The sequence below is a fragment of the Triturus cristatus genome, chromosome 10 (genome assembly GCF_964204655.1).
Source record: "Triturus cristatus chromosome 10, aTriCri1.1, whole genome shotgun sequence".
Taxonomy (NCBI): Eukaryota; Metazoa; Chordata; class Amphibia; order Caudata; family Salamandridae; genus Triturus; species Triturus cristatus.
In genome coordinates this window covers 1109543026-1109566326 of record NC_140593.1, presented here as the reverse complement: position 1 = coordinate 1109566326, position 23301 = coordinate 1109543026, and the positions used below count along the sequence as shown (strand labels likewise).

General features: G+C 46.8%; 1 protein-coding gene across 3 annotated transcripts in view; it reads left to right on the top strand.

Moving 5' to 3' along the window:
• The window catches only part of TRRAP (transformation/transcription domain associated protein), a 1075110-nt gene that overhangs the window by 597975 nt on the left and 453834 nt on the right, over positions 1-23301 (top strand). For all 3 annotated transcript variants that reach the window (XM_085629333.1, XM_085629332.1, XM_085629331.1), the window contains 2 exons: positions 7602-7808; positions 22019-22177. In XM_085629333.1, the coding sequence (XP_085485459.1) occupies positions 7602-7808; positions 22019-22177 (366 nt within the window). The remainder of the gene's footprint in view (positions 1-7601; positions 7809-22018; positions 22178-23301) is intronic.

Genomic DNA, 23301 nt, shown 5'->3' with positions numbered 1-23301 from the left:
CCCGAAATATAGAAGAAACAGAGAAAAAGGAATAGGAAAAGAACCCCCACCGGACGGGGGGTAGAGAGAGTATTAATAAACTGGAGGAGGGCCTGCAAAACATGCCCCCGGCTTCTCCCTCCCGCACCATATATTTCCCCGCAAAGCATACAATAAACAGCACAGGATCGACCCTGTCAAAGAAGTAAGGAGCATTACGCACTTAGTACACTAACAGTTCTGCCGGGAGAGCACGCAACCCCCGAGCCCGCCCGCCTAGTAGATGACCACGTCTGAAGGATCATCCTTATCCTTGGCCACTCTTTGCAAATCTACCCATGCATACCCATCGACCCAGTGCCAAGTCCAATGTTACAAGGAAGAGGAGCGTCCAATAAAGGTCAGGAAGCGACACACACAGGTAGGGTAGAAGGCTCTGAAGATCGACACAGTCAGCTCTATGGAGGGTCGTCTTTCCCAGTGCTGCCCCAGGATTTACACTGCACACCAGGTCCATGAAGGCGGAATCAGCCAGAGCAGGCGACCGTTGCTTGGATATTGCCTGAGTCGCCGGAAGCCGCGCACGGGACAAGGCCACCACCCCCCACTCAGGTCCAAAACCTCCGGAACCGTCCAGGTCCACAGCCAGCTGAGCGCACGTTAGCATACTGTCCGGAGTGTCCAGTTGTGCACTATTCACAGGGGCGGCCACGACACTGTCCTCCCGTGTGCAGTGTAGGAAGTCCCAGCGTACCTGGGGACAGGCGGGCCGCAACTGTTCCGACGCTGTTGTCACTCCATCGAGCTTACTCCCCAACATCCAGGCGCCGTGGATCAAGGTGGAATGAAGGGCACCGAGAGCCTCGAAAAGGTCACCGTACCCCAGTACAGCTCCCGGCGCTCGCTCCGCTACGCTCCTCAGAGTCGCACCCTCCCAAGCTTGCTGCGACCCAGTGCACAGGATGGTGGACCTCGTCCTTCCAAAATGGCCGCTGGGTAGGTTCAACCCAGTCTGGGACCGGGACTCAGGCACGAGCGCCTCGGGTTCCATGTCACTGGAAACAGGGTTCCGGGGGCAGGCAAATAATGTGTCCGGTGTGTGGTCACGGGCCACTGTCAGCCCCACCACGGACCAGCGCCCACAAAAATCCGGGAGCAGCCCGCAGGAATCGGGGCGAGTTACGGGCGGCGTCCGGGCAGCTCACCAGCGAAGGCTGAGGCAATCACCGGAGAGTCTTGGAGTTGCCACCTCGGGCATGCACTCGTTCCGCCACGCTTAGTGATAGGAGCGACCACGGTGAAATGTAGGCCAATATTCGCACCGCTTCGGTAGTCCGACTCCACCCAGTCACCAATGGCCGCTGTTGTTGAACTGCCGCCCGGCCATGGTGTCCACTCGAGGTCCCGGTTCCAGGGTTGCACAGGCCGCAAACTTCAGACGGACATTTCTCCGGCGGTACCGCTGCCAGAAACTTCGGGGTCACACTATCGGTTGCCGCTCTCGTTCACCAACACGGGCAGCTAGCGCAGGCTAAGGATCTCATACAGGATATCTGTGCGGGGTGCGGAGGTTCTCGGAGCCGGGAGCCTACGCTACCGTCCCGGTCGCCATCTTGGCTCCTCCCCCCTAGGCCCAGGTTTCTAATTAATTCTGGCAGTAGGTGAATATTGCGGGAAGCTGGCTCTTTATTTATCAAAATGAGGTATAGCATGCAAAGAGTGGAGTAATTCCTTTACTAGTGTGCGGGGCTTGCTCTAGCAATCCTAGATGGTACTGTGGGTGAACAGCCTTTGGCTTATCAGAGAGGAGTGTGAGGCACCTGCAAAATACACACAGCCAATAAATGCTACACACAACTCAATAAGGAGATCCACACCAATTTATTAAACTAACACCTATCTTTATATATATTTAGCTACCAGAATCCATGCGATTAGATAAGTATGTTTTGCAAGAGAAATACTTTTGGTTTCAAAAAGTCAATACTTTGTTCAGTTTGCTGCTGTAGCTGCAAGTACAGAATATAGGTATAGTACCGCGACTTATAAGACCATTCTCCTGGACGTTCAATTTGCTGTAGCTGTAAGTACAGAATATAGGTATAGTACTGCGACTTAAAAGACCAATCTCCTGGGCGTAAGGTGAGTATGGGGCAGTGTCCAAGATAGCACCAGCAGGTCAACTCTAGCGGCACTAGGGCGACCAGTGCAGGGTGCAATATGGTGTCGGCTGCCCAATGTTAGTCTACGGGGCTCGGTCTTCGTGAATAGAGGCTGCAAGATTGGACTGGGAGGCCAGTTGGGCTGAACCAACAGGGGGGCTCAGGCCTCAAGATGCTCGGGCGTGGGGATACCTTTTGTTCTCTTCTCCACGGGTCGGAGGCAACAGGTGCTGAGTTGTCTTTAGGTGTCAGGTTTCTGTCACCAGGAGCACTCATGGTCTAGAGGGCCTGCTAACCGAGGCTGCAGGCAGTGTTGGTGAGTCCACAGTAGGCAAGTCAAAGGTGGACTTTGTCTCAGGAGGGCGGGGGACCACGCTGGCACGGTTATCCCACTTCAGCCCGGCTAGGTAGCTCAGGTGCAGTGCTGATTTCTGGTGCCGGGTCTATGCAGCGTGGAGGCTTCACAGCTTAGACTTTGGTACCTGCAGGATGCAGGGGAACAGCTGCACTGCTCCATGGGAGTTCCTGAGTATTTGGAGAAGTGCCGGCAGTTGCCTTAAGTTCCAGGGGTATCATTTACTAGGGCTTCCATGGAGTGCTAAAGGTATTGCCAATTGGGGAATCAACTGTACAGGTTTGGGAACAAGATCTGGCACTGGGGACCTGGTTAGCAGGAACCCAGTGCACGGTCAGGTGAAATCACATTGAATACCAAGCAAAATGTGGGGGTGACCAGGTCAAAAAGTGTCACTTTCTTACAGTGATGGAGGAAGCTACTTATGTTCTGATTAGAGAGAGCAAAGTTCGTATGAAGAGCTATACAACATATATGTAATAGTTTGGAGATCTTTCGAAATTATAAAGTGTTTAAAGATCTGAGTAGAAGTGTTGGGAAAGAAGGTTGGTAAAGGTTTAAAAAAAAATAAAAAAAAGTTTGAAATTACCTTTGGTAGGAGAGAAGGGCAATTTCTCTTGTATGACATTTTTCAATAGAACAGTGTTGGGGGCTTGCTTTCACTTACCTTTTCTCTTTCCTTGAGGGCTTGTAATGGGAGATTAAAATCGGATAGACCTGGCCTACCAACATTTAACAGAGAAGGGCAAACCTCGACCATAGACTATATTATGGTTGAATCCAGATCTTGGGATAGGGTCTTGGATTTTCAGATTTACCAGCGGAAAGACAGTGACCACAATGCTCTGGTTATTACACTTAAGCCAGGGAGTTGGGGCCTGTCTAACTACTCAGTAGTGCCCACTCTAGTTCAACAACCTCTCCTGCTACATAACAACGGGCAGAGAGTAAAATGGCCCCACATATTGGGTTCCCCAAATAAGTTAGCACACATATACCAGCAGGCTGTGCCGTTACTTAGTGAAATGGCTGGGGTTGGGCCATTGGGCACTCAAGTGGGGCAGGATGCTAGGCTGGTAGAAATACACAATCATCTGACCTCCAAGATGCTTGGGGTGTTCTATCCGGAAGTAAGCATTAAGGAAAAACCGGTCCTATCTCATCCCTGGTACAATGCCTCCTGCCGCAAAACGAAAAGAGATTTATTAGAAGCTATAAAGGCTAAGGATAAGCCGAGGAAAAAGGAACTTCGGTTGCAGTACAAGCAGGTTTTCCAATCTGAGAAGAAGGCCTGGGAAGCAAATAAATGGGTAGATCTGAGAACTGCTCTCCAGTATAAGGATTTAAAATCCTTCTGGGCAATAGCTAGTGATGGTGGGAGGGATGGTGGATCAGCGATAGTACTAAATATAGCACCAGCAGTATGGGAAGCCCATTTTGGATCCCTGTACGCACATGTGGGCAATGACAATTTAGCACCTTCAACTTTCGGCCCCCTCCATGAGTATCGATTGGGGGGGGGGGTACAGGAGATCACTATCAGTAAAGTTGAATCTGCTATCGCCACGCTATTACCTAACAAAGCGCCCGGTCTTGATAAGCTTCCAGGGGAACTATTTCAGTCAGAACCAAAAATATGGGCCCCCTATCTGTGTCTTGTTTAATTCCATCTTAATGGGAATGGATCCGCCAGATACCTGGCGAGGCGCAGAGATAGTTCCTATACAAAAGAAAGGCTGCCCCCTACTTCCGGCCAACTACAGGCCCATTAGCCTGATAGATATCACCCAGAAGTTGATGGGACGAATAATCCTGGAAAGAGTACAGGCCTGGTTTGAGGAAAATAAGATCTTGAGTACTCTTCAGGCCGGCTTTAGGACGAGCACGTCAACCATTGACCAGATATTCAGACTTCAGGTCCTGTATTGGAAAACAGTGAGTGTGGAGGGTGGCAGCCTCTACCTCATTTATGTGGACCTGGGGTCTGCATTTGATCTGGCCCCTAGGGGAAAACTGTGGAGTGTAGTTTTAGATCTTGGCATCCCAATATACCTCCTGGATGTGTTAATAAGGCTCCACACAGAAACCTATGCCCAAGTCAGATGCGGGAAGCATGGAGAATTGTCTGCTCGCTTCCCGGTAAAAAGGGGGTGCGCCAGGGGTGTGTCCTGGCCCCTACCCTTTTTAGTTTGTACATAAATGGGCTTATAGATCATTTACTGGGTATAAAGGATATCTATGCCCCAAGGTTAGTTACAGGCCGGGTACCCGCATTGATGTTCGCGGACGACACCTTGTTGTTGTCCAAGACATCAATGGGCATCCAACATACCTTGGATGGCTTCGCCGATTTCTGTGCATTAAAAGGCCTGGAGATAAATCTATCCAAAACCAAATTTATGATTTTTAACCCACCCAGGCAGACCCGCCTAAATCCAGTATTGGATGGTATACTTTTGGAACGAGTAAAAACCTTTGAATATCTGGGCATCATCCTTGTGGAACATTTGAAATGGGATGCCCAAGTAGCAAAGGCTGCCTTAAAGTTGACACAAACGGTGGGTGGGATTTCGAAAATGCACAGAGTATCTGTGTACAAGCCTGCTGCTCCAGTTATAGAAATGTATAAAGTACAGGCTAGAGCGGCTTCTATGTACGGGGCGGAGCTCTGGGGGCATTATAGTCCCACAAGCCTTACAAGGGTGGAGCACTCATTTATGAGGAACCTGTTGGGATTGCCAGTTAGCACCCCGTTAGTACCTCTAAGGATGGACCTTGGGCTTCTCCCCATTGAGGAGGAAGTGGCCTTAAGGCCACTTACCTACTGGAGAAGAATATGGTCAGTCCCTGAACTAGCTCCCTTCAGAAGTGAGTTCAGGGATGTGTGGGCTGAAATCAGAACTAAGAAAATCCCGTGGTTAATTCATATTAAGGAACTCTGTAATAGGATTGGCTTACCCGAGTTATGGGGAACACCAGAAGCAGTGTGCCCGGCAATATCGTGGGCCAATCTGGTATACCATTATAGGCACCACAATCTATTGTCTCTTCACGTGAGCTCTACAGTTGGTAGACTGACATCTCAGTTTCTCCAAGTAAAAGAGGACTACAAAAAGGAGGATTTCCTTGACCTGATTAATGTAGCTTCGGCAAGGAAATTGTACATGCAATTTAGGATGGGCAGTCTGCCGCTCATGTCATTTACTTGTAAATGGGACTTAAATAAAAATACTGAGTGACCAGCGTGTAAATACCATCTCGAAAATGAGATCCATGTACTTTTTTTTGTCCCAAATACCACACTGTACGCAATCGCTGGGTGAAACCTTGGCTTTAGAGAATGTCATAAGGCCTTGAGAGTAATAAAATACGATACGCACCCTCCTATCGTTTTCGCCGTCTCCCGCTTTTTAAACGGGATGTGGCTTAAACGTAGGAATGTTTTAATGAAATAAATTGTTGATTTACATATTTATAGGAAAATGTATACTTCCGATAACTATTTTCTACGGTTTAATCTGATTTTAATATGTGACGGTTTTTGACCTGCAATGTAGGTGTATATATATGATTGTGATTGTTTTTGATTTGGTGCATGTTATTTATTCTCTGTAACATAGTGTTTGTGTGTATTTTATTCTGCACTTTTATGGTCCGCTGCGACCGAAATAAAGTTATCGATGATGAATAGTTTGGAGATCTTTCGAAATTATAAAGTGTTTAAAGATCTGAGTAGAAGTGTTGGGAAAGAAGGTTGGTAAAGGGTTTATTTTTTTTTTTAATTAGTTTGAAGAAGGGTAATTTCTCTTGTATGACATTTTTCAGTAGAACAGTGTTGGGGGGCTTGCTTGTCATAAGGATTTAAGCTAGCTCCACACCTGGACCTGAGTGATGGCCTTCAAGATGGCAACTTTCCATGATACTTGTTTTATGCATTGAATCAAATAATTGCTGTATTAATTTAGATATTACTATATTCAAAACAATCTTTAAAGCAGACCCTGTAATGGTTAAGAAAGTGAATGTTGATAAAGGCAAGCGGGAAGGGCAAAACGATAGAAGGTAAATATTGCCTCCTATGGCATGTTTTTTTCCCTCTAAATTTCTGTTAAAAGCATGTTCCAAGGTCTTGCATATTTGCAAAGATACTTTGCTGTTGGAATTCAGTGAGAATGCCCATGATGAAGTAGCTTTACGGTTAAGTGCATTTTCCTTATGCAAGGTGCAATATTGTATTTTATTAGTTCTGTTTTTGCTAGCAAGTCAAGTTTTTTTGAGTGCTTTAATCTGGAGTAGCACAAAGTCCAAGGTGAATTTCATTATTAATTTTTTCTATTACGAGAGCTTTTTCAAGTTTGTGGTCTAATTTTATTTTGTAACACATAGTACTAAAGAAAAACAGTTGGGGTTATTTTCTTTTTTCTTAACTGAATGGAACATGTGCCCAAAAGAAGGCGGACATGTTAGCACAGGCAAAATTAGAATGGGTCCCACAAAAAAGACGTCTGTTCAGGGTGCTACAAGAGATGTTTTCACTGTCCTTTTTAGACATCCGTTTTGACTGTCATAAATATAGATAATGTGAGCAGGTTGAGGTGCAAATGAGTTATTGCAGAATTGAGGCAGTGCAGACACTAAAAATTGCATTAGGAAATCACTAGCGAAGGAGCTGAGCCACAACAAAAATAGGGAAAAAAGAAACAGATGTCTGCGGAACAGCGATTATAGAAAGTGTCACCTACTGTGAATATAGTAGAAAACCATTACTATTAGTAAATCATGTATTGGTTTTATAATGTATACATGAATACTTTTGATGTTTGCACTCCATTTTCTACTATTGTGACTTTGTTTACTTTACATACACATTATTTTCTTTATTATTTGAATGGCCCCCACATTGCCAGCTACACCTTAATATGTGCTTTATAAAACTAAATGAATGAATAAAGGTGATGTGTGATTGAACCGTTATATTTTTTTTGTTAATCTTACCCCATCTGATCACATATCATGCTACAGTTTGCATTGGTGTATATATGATTTATTAAGTAGTCACTTAATATTAAGTGGGATGGCTCCCTAACGTTTGCCTTTAAATCTAGGTTTTTCATAGTCTGCTGAAAGCTCATGCTATGGAAGCTCGTGCGATAGTCCGACAAGCCATGGCTATCTTAACACCAGCAGTGCCTGCTCGTATGGAAGATGGGCATCAAATGCTGACTCACTGGACAAGGAAAATCATTGTGGAGGAGGGTCATACTGTTCCGCAGCTAGTCCATATCCTACATTTAATAGTGCAACATTTCAAGGTAAGTTAACAGGCCTTCTTTGGCTGTTGCACAGATGTGGTGTATAACAAAATGAATAGACAATCCCCTGTATATTGGTGAGCACGTTTATGCAAAATATATATTCTTCTCGCCTCAATATTGTCTATACAAACGGTTTCTGTGACATTAGGGAGGATATAAAAACTTCAGAAAGTTTGTAGCCCTATATTGGTTTCCTTTCCTAAAGCATTGAGTTATCTTTAGCTTTTAAAATGTACAATGTCTCTCTCTGTGTTTAGTTCAGGGTCCTGAAAATGTTCAGAGCTTGTTTGTTTTGCCGCCATTTGATCACTTTAGGAACCAGATTTTTTTTTCCTGAACCCTCAGGAATTGGCAGAACCCAATATCCTTGGGCATGTTCCACTGTTTTTTCCCAGTTATCAATCTGTGTGTGCATTATATTTTTTTGAGGTTTTGTGTGTCCTTGTCTTTTTTGGGTGCTTTCTACCAGAACGCACAAGCTGCCTTGTTGTAAAAGACCTATTGTGGGCTTGCCGTAGGAAAGTGCCTCTTTTTGTATGATCATTCTCAACATTTTGGATTGATGCTGCTGGTTTTTCAACTCTAGTACCCTGGGCCCTGCTGTCAAGGCCCCAGTGCATCTGCTCTGACCCTTCAAAAGTGTATGTGCAATTAACTAATCCCTGTTTGGCATAAGTAGCATACTTTTAAGAACCAAGTGTATAGTACTCCTGGTACCCAGAGCTAGTAAGTTAAGAGTCCTCAGTGGACTGCAACACTTCTTGCCCCATCAATGTTAAGACAAAGTGAAAACATGGCTCTAGGTCCGCCATTGCTGCCTAGTTGGACAGCTTTTAAACTGCCAACTCAACATGGCAGAATAACACTCTTGCCATGCTCAAACTTTACTTTATATTTGTAAGTCATCCCAAGGCAGGTTTTAGTAGTCTATAAGGAAGGGTGACAAATATTAAAAAAGACATGCCGAATTTGAACTTAACATGTCCTGACAGTGAATTTGTCAATTTCGCTGTAGTAATGCCCATAGTCCCATTGGCTTACATGGAGTTTTACTACCATACATGCTAAGTGCTAACGTCCATGTGGTACCATCAAAATAGTACTTCAAAGTATCAAATTAATTGTTGCATTAAACCAGACGTTCGGCTGACGTCAGATTTAAAGAAACGTTTAAGTCAAAGATAACTTTAGAAAGTCACCACTTGGTTGTCCAAACCTAAGGTAGCTCTTCCTGACTGTCTCCAGCTGTTGTCACCCAAGAAAGTAGGCTGCCCAACTGCTAGGAAGTGTGAAGCGCTTACTTTAACAAGGAAAAAAGAGAACTGTTGGTGGAAGAAGGTGTGACCTCCTCCAGCAGGAGGACAACCAGGTGGTGGCGAGAGATGGCCCAGCTTCAAAGAGGTTATCACCTCAGTTAAGCAATGCCAATCATACCTTGGTCTGCCCACTCCTTTGTGTCAGTAGGCAGGTTGCCATCTCTTTCAGAGAGGGAAAACCCGTGGCAGAACCAAGGAGTTACTCATTATGCTGGGTATACCCTTAGACAGTGTTCCCAGAGCTCCACACCGGGGAAGGAGACCTTACCCATTTTTGCTTCAAGCAGAGAGGGGTATTCTGGGATTGTTTTCGGCCAAACCCCCAGGAAGTGATGTAAGGTGGGACCGGTTGCTCTGTGGGCACTATTGGCTCCCTCCCTTCAAACACGAAGATGAAATAAAAGTGTCACCCCCGACGCACATTCCTCAGATCACTTCTGGACTCGAAAGAAGACTGAAGTAGTACTTCCCTCCTGGTCCCGGAGTCCAGCAAAGAAAGGCTGCACTAAGGGCTGGACTGGACCTTTTGAACTGAAGGGACCCGCTGAGAGGACAGTGTCTTCTGTGCCCACTCATGGAAAAAACCTCCTCTTGTGCCTGGACAGAATAAGTGACTTCAAGAGCTTGGTCGCTACCCTTGCATTAAGCATCAGGACTACAAAAGCTAAGGAAACCTGCACCTTCGAGCGCAGCTGCCCAGGAACCCCTCACAGCTGCTCAATGATGAAGTGCCAGCTGGGAACCCTCTTGAGGGGCCTTCAAGTCTGTCGGGCCCTTGATCAAATATCAGAGTAGACTCACCTTCAAGTAACCTCTGAAACTGCTGTTACCGAGGCACAAGTTGCATCTGGGCCTGCACTTGACTCTACTTGTGCATCGTACGAGATCGAGTCCCGAGACCAGGCACGGTCCCATACGTTTGTTGACTCCAGTCTGGCCCCAGGAAGACTCACTGCACTTCTTCAGCAACTTAAGCACCTTGAGCATCCCTAGCATCGGGACCCCATCCTTGCTTGAGAGTGGTAAAGGAAAAAACAGCAGTGAGGACCTTGAGGCTGTTGGACGCAAGAGGAAACTGTCTCCCCAGACCTGAGTGGTCCCGTGACAGGCTCTCAACTTATTGTAGCCCGTCCAAGAGAGTGGTAGTAGCCATACTAGCCTGCTGATTTAAATTTGTTAAGCTCCTTGCAATGATTTATTGTGGTTTAAAGAATTGAAGTATACTGATTTGTTTTTTGCTTTGAAATATAATGCCTCCTGCTTCCCTCAATAGATTTTTGACATTCTGGTGCTGATTAAAGATAACATTCTACTCTATTATAAATTGGTGTTGGATTTTATTGTGGCGCGTATCGTTCCATTTGACTGTTTTGGTACTTCGAAATGCTTTACACTAGTTTGTTTGATTAAGCCTGATTGCTCTGTGCCACAGCTACTCAGGACTGAGCTATGGGTTTTATTAAGGAACCTAACTGGACCTGATAGAAATTGTGACATTATTACATGGTGAGATCTTATAACCACACCACATAATAATCCACTTTCCTACACTTGAGAAGAACTTATAGAGGCTCGGAGCCTGCCCATTGCTTACCATTGGTTGACTTTACTTTTTACTCTTTTGCTTGCTTCGTATTCAGTGGCTTTGTGCCCATCGTGTATTTGTTACTTCACTGGTGCATAGGCTCCTTACTATCTCTCTGATTAGCTGACTTGTATCCTTCTACTGCTCAATTTTAGGGAGCCTTTTCCTTTGTGGTAAAGCACTTCATGAGAGTGCATCTATTTTCTAGCTTTTCTCTTCACCCCATGTGCTCCTGCAAATTCCCCCACCCTCCCTGTGCTCTGTTTCTCTCTTGTGTACTTCTCTCCCTTGCTCTCCCTGTTGTCCTTGCCTTCTCAGGAAGTTCCCTCTTTTCGCTCTCTTTCGTGTGCTTCTCCCACAATTTGTTTCTTTTTGGTAGGACTTTAAATCTACTACCCAATCCTCGTTATGTGTTCCAAATAATTCACGTTCAGTCTGGAAACTGGATAATGATTAACCACTGACATTAACAGATGGCACAGTCTCCTTGTACCCCTAGTCTGGATTGCAAGCGCTTTAGCCAGACCCAGCATTGCAGTGTATGAAAATGTTGGAAGCAGCGAGCAATGCAGGGTAATGTAATCACTTAGATGAGGTGATCCCCCTCAGGCAGAACAGTGAATAAATATCTCCTTTGAATGAGTGGGGGCTGCGAGGTGACTCGCTTATGAGACACATCCGGTATGAAATGCTTACCACAATTTTCTATAGTATTGCACCAACTTTTCCAAGAGATATTGGACATGTATCTGAAATCTCCTCGCACTACTACTTGCAACTTAATTACCTCCATGTGTCTCTAGGGTACTCAAACAAATGTCCTCGAGTCTTTAGTGAGGTCACCGGCTGACGGTTATTCTCCTGCTTTTTCCTCCTGTTACTAACTATAATATTGCAAATGCTGGGATAACGTTTATAATCAAGCACATCCACCACACTTTGTTTTTAAGCATATAGCATGAACTTGACCCAAAAGCACTTTAAAAACACAAACTTTTTAGGCACTTAAACATTAAGTGATTTGCGAAGACTCACAGGATGTTCAGCTTGTACCTGGAATCAAACTTGGTTCCCCATATCCAAGCCCACACCATTAGCAAGAAGGCCACATCATCTTTCATCACCTTTAGTTGTAAGAGTTTTACAAAATACAAAGAACTGTCTTTCCAGGAGAGCTGATGAAAGAAGTTAGTTGAGTCATAAACCTAGTGGATTGCCACTTATCTTATCTCTTGTTTTCTTGTCATCAGGCTTAATTCCTATTGTACTTGATCACTCTTCACCCCCCACTCTTACCACTGTTGCATCCTAGCTTTCAGTCAGTGACATTTGCACATGCTTTTGCACAAAACTGAACAAAGTCCTAACTAATCTTACCTCTTTTCTTTCTTCTCATGAGACGACATGCATGCTTGAGTTTCGCAACACCAAAGGGAATAGCCTTCAATGGCATTTACCTTTTTGTAGAGAAGAGAAGTGGCTTTAGAGAAATTCAGTTCAAGAAAAACAGTTGGCTATATGGGACTTAAGTTTTTCCATTACCTTCTTTGTCATCTTAACAGTTCAGTTTTGTAACAATAAAATAACCATTACAAAGATATTAGAGTTCAGCTTTGTTCCAGCTTGTCCCTTAGGATATCTTTCCGGGTCAGCGGGACTGGCATTGAATAGTTCATTCAGTGAGCCTCATTGAATTATTTTCCTCTAGTTGTTAGAATCCATTTGTTGGGAAGCTGTGTGTCATTGATAAGTGAAAAAGAATGGTTTCAAACCACTGAGACCTCCTGGTCATGCAGAAGAGGGGGTCAACCTTCCATTTTAAAGTTCACTATGAAGACCATTCCTTGCTGGCTTCAGTATCTGTCAGAATATGTTGGTCTCCTCCAGATTAACTAGCTCTCACTTTACAAATGCACCAGTAGATCATGATTGATATTTTACTTTAAATACATTTTTGCCCGCTAGTGGACACTGCTTGCTAAAAAGCATTTGAGAAATTTAAAAAAGTGTGGTCGCCAATGCTGCTATCCTTGATTTTGAACAGTGTTTGGACTAATTACTATCCATTTGGTTATGCTTCAAAAATTCCTGAATTCAGAACATTTCTATCTTTGACGCATCTTGTAGGAGGCTGGCTCTCTAAATAATGTGTCAAAATGAGATCCACTGTGCAGAGAGTCCAGGTATCTCTTATGAGTGTACAGGAGCTTGCTTTAACAATCCAAGGTGCTCTATTTGGGGGAGTGTTGTCGAGCAGCCTTAGACTTATCAGAGGGGAATGTTAGGCATTTGTTTGCTCACACTGAGTCATAAATGAGACACTCAAGGAAATCCTAAATTAGTTTAGAAAAATAACAAAGATTCTATTATTAATTTAGACACCAGGATCTCTGAGATCAGGTAAGTACTTTACGAATTAGCAGTAATGTTTCCTATGGTAGAAACATACACTGCATAGGGGTACTTGCAATCAAGTTACAAGGTTGTTCTTCTGTACTTAAAGGTAAGTAGGGACCAAGGTCCTTACAACCACCAGCAGTTTTGGTTTACCTTCCCTGGTGTGTCCGGGTGCAGAGGATAGCCTTGAATACTAGCACTGTAGTACATAGAGAAAACCTGTAACAGATAAATGCTGCAAGGCTGTACTTGGGGACAAGTCCGTTAGAACCGAAAGGGGGACTTGTTTCTTGAGGGTCTCTGGGAGAAGGGTGCACCGTTGGTAGGCTAAGACTCTGGCTGTGTGGCTCGGGTGCAGAGGTGTTTTGTCCAGTTGGTCGCTTGCGTTAAAGGCTCTCACTTTTGGGGTCGACCTGGAGATGGGGAAAAACAGGACAGCCGAGCCACTCTCGATGCTGGCCTCTTTGGTGCCGACATCCCACGTTGGTAGGTCTGCCTTACCATTTTGGTATCTGAGCTGGACTCTGAACAAGCCTTGGTTGCTGTGAGGGGTCTGGTACCCCGGGTATTGGCGTAGGATTGCTCCTGGGGGTCCTGGCGTCTCCAAACTTGGTGGGGAGATAGATCTGACCTTCTATAGCACTGGGACCTCCTCCTGGTTGGCTGCTGCGTCGGTAGTCAGCAGATCGGTGAACTCAACTTTGTGGTCGGTAACTGCAGGGAAGTAGCTTCTTCACTTCAAGGGAGATGATGGCTGCTTGACTAAGTGCTGGCATCCCGCTCTTGGCTTTTGGGGAGCTGCAGGACGAGTCAGGTCTTTGCATTTGTCGAGACAGGAGCAGTCAGGCTGGATCTGAAAGAGACACGTTAGTGATCGATTCCTTACCTTTGAATATCCCCAGGCGTCAGACTGGATCCGGAAAGTTTTCGTCAGCAGTACCCCTGCGTGTTGGTAGGCGTCGTCATATGACTCCGCGTACGCCGCTGGTGTCATAGCCGCCGAGATGACATCGTCGGAGCTACATAGACGCGCCCACTCGCGCTCACGTCATTTCTTTCTTTTTCTGCGCAGCATCGCAGATCCGAGAGAAGTTAAAAGTTTTAACTTGGTTTCTGACAACTTGTTTTGTCGTGCACTTGACTCCTGGTGCAATAGGGATGCCCGGGTTTAAGTCCTGTAGGGCCGGCCGTCGAAACATGTCGGTATCAGACCCTCACAACGTGTGTCTCTTCTGCTTGGGGCACGCCCATGACCCCATGGCCCGATTGTCGGGCCATGGCGCCGGAAGCTTTGCGGGAGCCTTCACGAAATTTGTTGGAGGTCCGGCAATCGGTTCCGCAGCGATCAAGGTCCCGATCCCGTGGGAGGTCAAGGGACCGGTCGCAGAGCCATCAGCATTGCTGGTTGGAATCTGGGACAGGTAATTCTCGGCGCCATAAAAAGTCGAAGAAGCAACGTCGCTCTTCCTCTACCCCTCACCTGTCGCAGGACGCTGTGGAGGGGGCAGGCAGTAACTCCCCCATGGCTCTGTTGGAGCCTCTGTCATTTCCTGTAGCCTACCCTCCCTTTCCGGGGCCGCATGCGACTTCGGACGAGGTGCAGGCCTTTATGTCGGCCTTGCGCCATTTGTTTGCCCCGCCGCATCCGTCAGAAGGGTTTGTTCCTGTGCCGCCGCCTCTGGCCTCGTCTACGCCGGAACCATACCCTGCAGCGCCGCCGGTTACCGCCTCTGCTCCAGCCCGGGCCTCAGCGCCGGCTCCGGCGCCGCCGCTGAGGCCGGATGGCGCCACCCCGGGACTGGTATCTTACCCTCCCATTCCATTTCTTGGAGGGCACCTCGTCCTTACCGGCCCCTTCAGCAACCGGTGGACGAAGGGGAATACTGGGAGTAGTCTGAGGACCCTCTTGCAGCTCAATGCGAGGATGAGCCTGAGTGGGAAGGCGATGCGAAGGGTCCAGTGGATCTGGATTTCTCTCCACACCCTGGTACTCTGTCCCCTTCTTCAGTGGCCACGGAGGAGGTTGGGACTTTTTCGGTGGTTTTGCGTCAGCTGAGGCTCCCTTCTGTACCTATCAGGACCCATCTCCTGACTGAGGGCCTGCAGCCGCAGTCCTCCTCTGCGGAGCCATTACTGCCCTTCAATGAAGCGCTTACTGATATCCTGTTGGGCATCTGGGTTAAACATAACACAGGAGTCCCTGTAGACAAGGGTGTGGCGTGCCGCCATTGCCCGGCGCCGGGTGATCCCAGCTTTCTCACACAACACCCGATGCCTGAGAGTCTGGTTGTCCAGGCTTCTGCCTCGCCGAGTGCGTTCCCTTCTGCTCCTCCTGACAAGGATTCTAGGAAACTGGAGCAATTTGGAAAAAAGATTTTACGTCTGCCTGCTCTGGGTTGCGGGCAGTGAATACTGCGTGCCTGCTAGGCTGCTATCCCCATTCTGTGTGGGACACTGTGGCACAGGTGCTGCCCCAGTGCCCTGAGGAAGCACGGGCGGTTCTCTCCCAAGCCATTACCGAAGGGACAGATGCTGCAAAATGTACTATTCGTTGTGGGCTTGACACGGCCGATTCTGTCGGTAGGGCACTTTCCACAACTGTGGCGCTCAGTCTTTATGCTTGGCTCCGAACTACTGGCTTTTCTGGGGATGCCCAGAAAACCCTGTTGGACATGCCCTTTGACGGTACACGCCTCTTTTGTGATAAGGCGGATTGCACCCTAGAACGCTCAATCCTTGGGTTTCGCCACCACGCGTACTCCCTCGGGGTGTGCTTTTCAGTCCTTTCGAGGTCAAGGTCGGGGCGCCCAGGCACATTATTTTCGGACCCGCAAGGCTGCGCAGTCTCAGCGCAGCCGCGGGCGTGGGACCCGCCGCGGTGGGTCTCGAGGACCATCGACGGGTCAGTCCGCCACCTCCCCTGCCGCCGTCGCCTCTAAACCTTTCTAGTCCTGTGTTTAGGGCCCACCTGACGCAAATGAGTGGTAGGATTCGCCATCACCTTCCCCACTGGCGCTCCATAACCTCGGAAGGGTGGGTTCTGCAAATAGTCCGCAGGGACTATTTCCTCCCCTTCAAATCTACCCCTCCAGCCATGCCACCTCAGTACCACCGCATGTCAGCGGAACACTTGACACTTCTCCAGCAGGAAGTTACGGCCCTCTTGGCCAAGGGGCCATCGAGCGTGTTCAGACGCCAGAAGTAGGTTGAGGTTGTTACTCCCACTACTTCTTGGTTCCGAAGAAGGACAAAGGTCTGCGCCCTATCTTAGACCTCGGGAACGTCAACCGCTTCCTCCAGAAGGAGAAGTTCAAGATGCTTACGCTAGCTCAGGTCTTGTCTGGTTTAGACCCGCAAGACTGGCTGGTAGCGTTGGACTTGCAGAATTCTTATTTTCATATTCCCATCCTGCCAGCCCACCGGCGTTACCTACGGTTCACGGTGTGCCACAAGCACTTCCAGTTCACCATGCTCCCTTTCGGCCTTACCAGCGCCCCTCGGGTGTTCATGAAGGTAGTGGTGGTGGTGGTCGCAGCTCATCTGCGCAGATCAGGGGCTTCTGGCTTCCCCTATCTCGACGACTGGCTGTTGAAGGCAGGCTCACCCCAGGCAGTCGTCTCCCACCTCCAGACTAGGCCGACCTCCTGCATTCGCTTGGGGTTTCCCATCAACGTGCCAAAGTCGCACCTGATTCCCTCTCAGAAGCTCCTCTTCATCGCAGCAGTTCTGGATACGGCGCAGTTTCGGGTTTATCCTCCCGAACAGCGAGTCAGGGACATTTGGGCTATGATTCCGATCTTTCAGCCCTGGTCCTGGGTTTTAGTCAGGAAGACAATGATGCTGCTGTGCCTCATGGCCTCCTGCATCCTGCTGATCGATCATGCCAGATGGCATATGCGGGCTTTGCAGTGGGAGCGAGTCCGGGACATTTGGGCTATGATTAAGATCTTTCAGCCCTGGTCCTGGGTTTTAGTCAGGAAGACAATGATGCTGCTGTGCCTCATGGCCTCCTGCATCCTGCTGATCGATCATGCCAGATGGCATATGCGGGCTCTGCAGTGGGACCTGAAGTTCCAGTGGACGCAGCATCGGGGGAACCTGTCCGACTACGTCCAGATCTCAGGGGGCACTGCACAGGACTTGCAGTGGTGGCTCACGAACCAGCGTTGGGTCAGCGGCAGATCCCTCTCCCTTCCCCAACCGGAGCACACAGTAATGACGGACGCGTCCCTCCTGGGATGGGGCGGCCACATGGGAAAGGCGGAGATCAGAGGCATCTGGTCTTTGGCGGAGTCCAAGCTCCATATCAACCTTTTGGAGCTCAGGGCGATCCTACTTGCACTCAAAGCATTCCTTCCCACTGTCAATGGGAAAGTAGTGCAGGTGTTCAGAGACAACACCACCGCCATGTGGTACTGCAACAAACAGGGCGGGGTGGGGTCGTGGACCTTATGTCATGAGGCTCTACGTCTCTGGACCTGGCAGGTTCACTGAACGCCAGGGCGGACGAACTCAGCCGACGGTGCATGTTGGATTACGAATGGCGTCTTCATTCGGAGGTGGTGCAAGGTCTCTTTCAGCAGTGGGGAGAAACTTGGTTAGATCTATTCACCACCGAAGAGAACGCGCAATGTCAGCAGTTCTGTGCGTTGGAGTTTCCAAGGCGGCCCTCGCTAGGCGACGTTTTTCGTCACGAGTGGAGTTGCTGTCTGTTGTACGCCTTTCCGCCTATACCACTTCTGCCCACAGTTCTGAAGAAGAACAGGCGCGACCGGGCCCAAGTCATTCATGTGGCCCCGGACTGGGCTCGAAGAGTTTGGTATCCCGAGCTACTCAGTATGAGCGTGGATCCCCCGATCCGACTGCCTCTTCGGGAGGATCTCCTGTCGCAGCAACAGAGGACGCTCCTCCACCCGAACCTGTCCAGCCTCCACTTCCTTGCGTGGAGATTGAGCGGCGACAGCCGATTCCATTTGACTTGCCTCCCGAAGTCTGTAATGTGATTCTGGCAGCCAGGTGTCCCTCCACTGAAACGGTATACGCCTGTCAGAGGAAAGAATTTGTGGCATGGTGCACAGCAAAATCTGTTGATCCTCTTGCTGCCCCTCTTTCTGATGTCCTTTTGTTCCTTCTCTCTTTGGCCCAGCAGGGCTCTGCTCTGGGCACTATCGAGGGCTACCTCTCTGCTCTTTCAGCCTTACTTGGGTTGCCTGATCAGCCCTCTTTTCAAGTCCCCGGTTGTCAATAGATTTCTCAAAGGCATTACTCACCTTTTCCCTCCTATTCCTTTTGTGATGCCTCAATGGGACTTGAACCTGGTTCTCACATATCTGATGTGCGCTCCATTTGAGACCCTTCATAACTGTCCTTTGCTGTTATTGACTTTGAAAACAGTCTTCCTGGTGGCCATCACCTCCGCTCGTCTGGTGAGTGAGCCCCAGGCTCTTTCCTGCAACCCTCCTTTCCTGGCGATTCATCCGGACAAGATTGTGCTTCGACAGCGTCCCTCCTTTCTAACAAAAGTAGTCTCTGCCTTTCATCTCAGGCAAACTGTAACTCTTCCCACTTTCTTTCCGCCTCCGCACCCTTCCAAGAGAAGAGGAGAGGCTCCACCGTGTGGACCCAAAACGTGCGCTCTCGTTCTATCTCAACCGCACACAACAGTTCCGGGTGGATGACCAGCTCTTTGTTGGCTACGTGGACGCCAAGAAAGGCTGGACTGTGCACAAGCGAACTAACTCCCGATGGGTTGTCTTGTGCATTAAAGCCTGTTACTCTCTGGCTAAAAAGGAACCTCCGGTTGAGCTGCGCACCCATTCTACTAGGGCGACAGCAGCTACCACAGCATTGGGACGTGGTGTCCCCCTGCAAGACATCTGTCAAGCGGCCACTTGAGCCTCATTTCATACTTTCACTAAGCACTATTGCCTTGACAGGCAGGTCCGGCGAGATTGCTTCTTTGGCCGTTCAGTTCTCCGTGACTTTCTGGTGTAATCTCACTTCGCAGACTTACCACCGGGGTTGGTATTGCTTGGGTATTTATTCTAAGGTAATGAATCTATCACTAACGTGTCTCTTTCTGATGCACAAGTTACTTACTTGTGTAACGATATATCTGTAAGAGACATGAGTTAGTGATAGATTCCTTACCGCCCGCCCATCCTCCCCATTCTGCGAACTTTTCTCTAGGGTTCAGGTCATCCCTTTCAGGGCCCTAGTTCTATTGCACGAGTAGTCGGTCTCTGGCATGGGTCTGCGCTTCTGGCGCGGAAAAGTTGTGTACAGAACTGACGTCAGCGTGGGTGGGCGCGTCTAAATAGCTCTGACAACGTCATCTCGGCGGCTATGACGCCAGCGACGTACGCGGAGCCATACGACGACACCTACTGACGCGCAGGGGTACTGCTGACGAAAACTTTCCGGATCCAGTCTGACGCCTGAGGATAGTCTAAGGTAAGGAGTCTATCACTAACTAATGTCTCCTACAGATATATAGTTACATAAGTAAGTAACTTGTGCGTTTGGTGCAACACAGGATCCCTGGTCACTCCCATGGGAGGGAACTAGATGCACAGGGTATTCAGAGTGAGCTGGCCTCCATACTGATATATGTACACAAAAGAAGCTACCCTGAGTGAAAAACGACCTAAGTTAATAAAGTGTTAGGTGAAATGCCAAAAAGTGAAGGACTGTTCTCACTCACCACCAGGTGTCATGCTTCATCATCGGTAGTCCTCGCTCTCTAAAAACTTGGTTCGATAGAGAGTGGGCCTACACCTAGAGACAGGGAGGCACTTCTAAATCTAAGTGGGGGGCCCGTGATAGTGAGTGATAGTTTAAAAATCAATGTAATTACCATCAATACATTTATTCAGATGGTAACTACTAGATATTAAAATAGAAGTGTTGAAGAAGGGGAATTAGTGCCCCATCACCGTAATGTTGGAGGTAGTCGACAGGTTTCTGCCTATATAGCCTAAAAGGTCCATGGCATTCTTCAGAACGAAATAAAATTTGGGCTCCTATCTTACCAAAACCTTTGGTGTGAAATTACCATTGGGTCGGTAGACCGGTTTCACACTCTACCATAGAAAGTTGCTTGTAACCTCGTTGGTGGTTACTACACACCCCATGGGAGGAGGGTAAAGTAGAGACCCCCTGTAGTCAGACTTACATCAAGGTGCATCTCTTTTCTTGGTCGTAGCTGCGTTCTATCCTCTTCCCCGTGGCAGGGTTTGGTGCCACATCCATAGCTAGTCCACAGTCCTTGTATTCTTCAGCTATTTTTTGTCCTTCTACTCAGTCAGGTTAGTCTGTTCTCCTGGTTTCAGGGGCCACAAAAATACTCTATTTAGTAGCGTTAAGGGAAGAATAGGGCAGTAACCTATGGGTTACTAACTACACCCCCTATATGACCACTTCCTGTGGGGAGTGGGTATAACCCTCTCACAGAGTACCTAACTTCACCTTAACCAAGATGGTGAAATCCTTCTTTTCATGTCCACTTCAGGTAGCCCACCTTAGGGGTTTGACTAGCCTGACAGTGTAACACGCCTCCTTGCATATCTAATTTCCCACCTGTCCGGATGCCAAGTGGGCCTCAGCGCAGTGGATGGCATTTCACAGGTCTGGAGGAAGGCAGGGTTGCATATCTGAGGTGGCAGGTGCCTTGAAGCCCTTGACCTTGATGTGCTAAATCACTAGTCATCCTGCTGAAGGAGTTGTGAACACCTTTCTCTGGCGCAGGCATTGTTTCTAGCCTCAAAGAGCATGGGCTCTCACTTGCAGGGGTTCACAAACTTGTCTGTTATGGCAGGCTGGACAATACCATTCAGCCAGCCCACTAGACACTGGTAGGTTTTTCTGGGAGCATCTCTAAAGTGCCCTCTGGGAACATAGCCTAATAAATCTTGTACTAACAAAAGTACATATTTTATTAAGACCACGTCTTTGATACCAAACACCATAGGTTTCAGTGAAGCCATCTTGTAGCTCGGGAACTCATAATGACTAGTGCCCACTACATGTACTTAAAATGGCTTCCCTGTTTACTTGTACCATCTAGTAATTGAACAAGACAGCACAGGGGCATATCTTCTCATGCAAGTATGCCCTTGCATGTAATATAATGCACCTTGCCTTAGGGCTACAAGGCGTGCTATAGGCACGACTTACATATATTACATGCAGTGACTTTGGCATGGCACACAGTGAGCGGGTCACGTTTTCACGCATAGTTTTCACATGACACGCAGTCTGCAATGTCAGCCGTCATGCAGTTTGTGTGGGGGTCCCTTAGGGTGGCATATTTTGCCTATCACCAATAATTTAATCTTCAGTTTCTTGTAAATAAGATAAGTTTGCAATGCTTTATTTGTGTGTTTGCAGGCATTCATTTCTCTCTTGCTGTCATAAAACATAGTGCTCCTGAAAATAACTTTATTTGCAGTACATGTTCAATTTATTTAATTTCCCCATTATTCCTTTTGTCAATGACAGTTTTGTCATTGACAGCTAGTCCTACAAAACTGGTTGGTGAACGTGTGATGAAGAAATACATTATATTACATATTATTTGTCTCATGGCACGAATGTCTTCACTAGCACTACTGTTAAATTTCCTTTTCTGTCGTCATGTAAGTGAAATTGTCCATGCAATTTGTTTTCTACATAGATTGAGTAAAATACAGCAATCCATTTGTTGATAAGAAAAAAAAATAGCTATTATAGCATATTTGAATAATATTGTGCACAGTTGTATTTTCAGGTATTTAAATGCTGATTTTTAAAAAGGGTTTCAAATAAATGAGAGCATACATTTATTTTGTGATTAATGCATACTGATGTTGTGAGTAAAACATTAATAGTAGCAATAAAATAAAGCAAGCTCTATATATTGTTTTATACAGGTTTATTACCCAGTACGGCATCATTTGGTGCAGCATATGGTCAGTGCAATGCAGAGATTGGGCTTTACCCCTAGTGTCACCATTGAGCAAAGAAAATTGGCTGTTGACTTGGCTGAAGTTGTTATTAAATGGGAATTACAAAGAATTAAAGATCAACAGGTACGTGCAATGCAACATATGGAATGAACCTGTTGGCCTTTAGGAAGGGGCTTAAAACTTGGCTTTTCACTTCTTAGTTTCAGGTCCTATCAGGTCTCTTCTCTTTCTGTTTCTGTTCATTTTTTCTGTTGTGTTTTGCGATTAGCGTGCAATTTAAAGCGTCGGGACACTCTTTCGAGTAGCCGCACGCTATACAAAAACCTGTTTAACATAACATAACATAACATAACATGAGTGTAAATTCAATAGTAAAAGAAGAGGATGTCATGGATTAAGATATGTGGCACTGAAAATCATAAGGCCCCTCTTCTCAAACTGCTGTTAAATATTGCTTAACTGTTGTCTTATGATTCAGTGGGTGATGTTTGATTAACATGAAAGCCCCGATGGGGATTATGGCAGAGAAACGTAATGATAAAATGTCTTGCAAACAAATCTCTGCATGCACAAAATCTAAAGACTGTGCATGTGAAATATTCTGTTACCGATTTTTCATCATAGTCATTGCAACACAAATTTATACCTTTTTTTTTGGGTAGATAACGAAGAGATATTAATCAGTCAAGCACAAGAAACTCGTGTTGTTGGATTGTAATGTCATACATATTGACTAGAGTAAAATTATTGTAAGGATTGTAGACTTCAGCAGAATTGGATGGTCTTGTGATTCTGTTGGGAGTAGTAAATGACAAGGGGTTTTACTCACTTGGATCACGCCCAACTCAGAAAATGATCCTTTTCTGGTAGTGATTAATGAGGAAGAATTTTACCCACTTTGATCTCACCCAAATCAGAACACTCCTCGCTTATCAACAGGGGCTTAAATTTGTATAAGGGCAAATTATAGGAGCAAACTAGAAAGTTCTTGCTGGTACAATTGGCACGATCAGTAGGATATGGAATGATTTGGACTTGAGAGAAATCATAACATTTCTCCATCTAGTTTACCTATATGTAATGAAAATTAAAGTTATTAAGCGATCAGTCTGCTGAAGAGTACTGCTTATTTTTTTTTAATTTGTTTTCATTTAAAGTAGATCATTGCACAATTTGAATTAATAAAAATTGGTTTAATCTTGAGTGTCTGTGAGAAATTGGGTAGTTGGTTACCTAGAGTGTGAGCA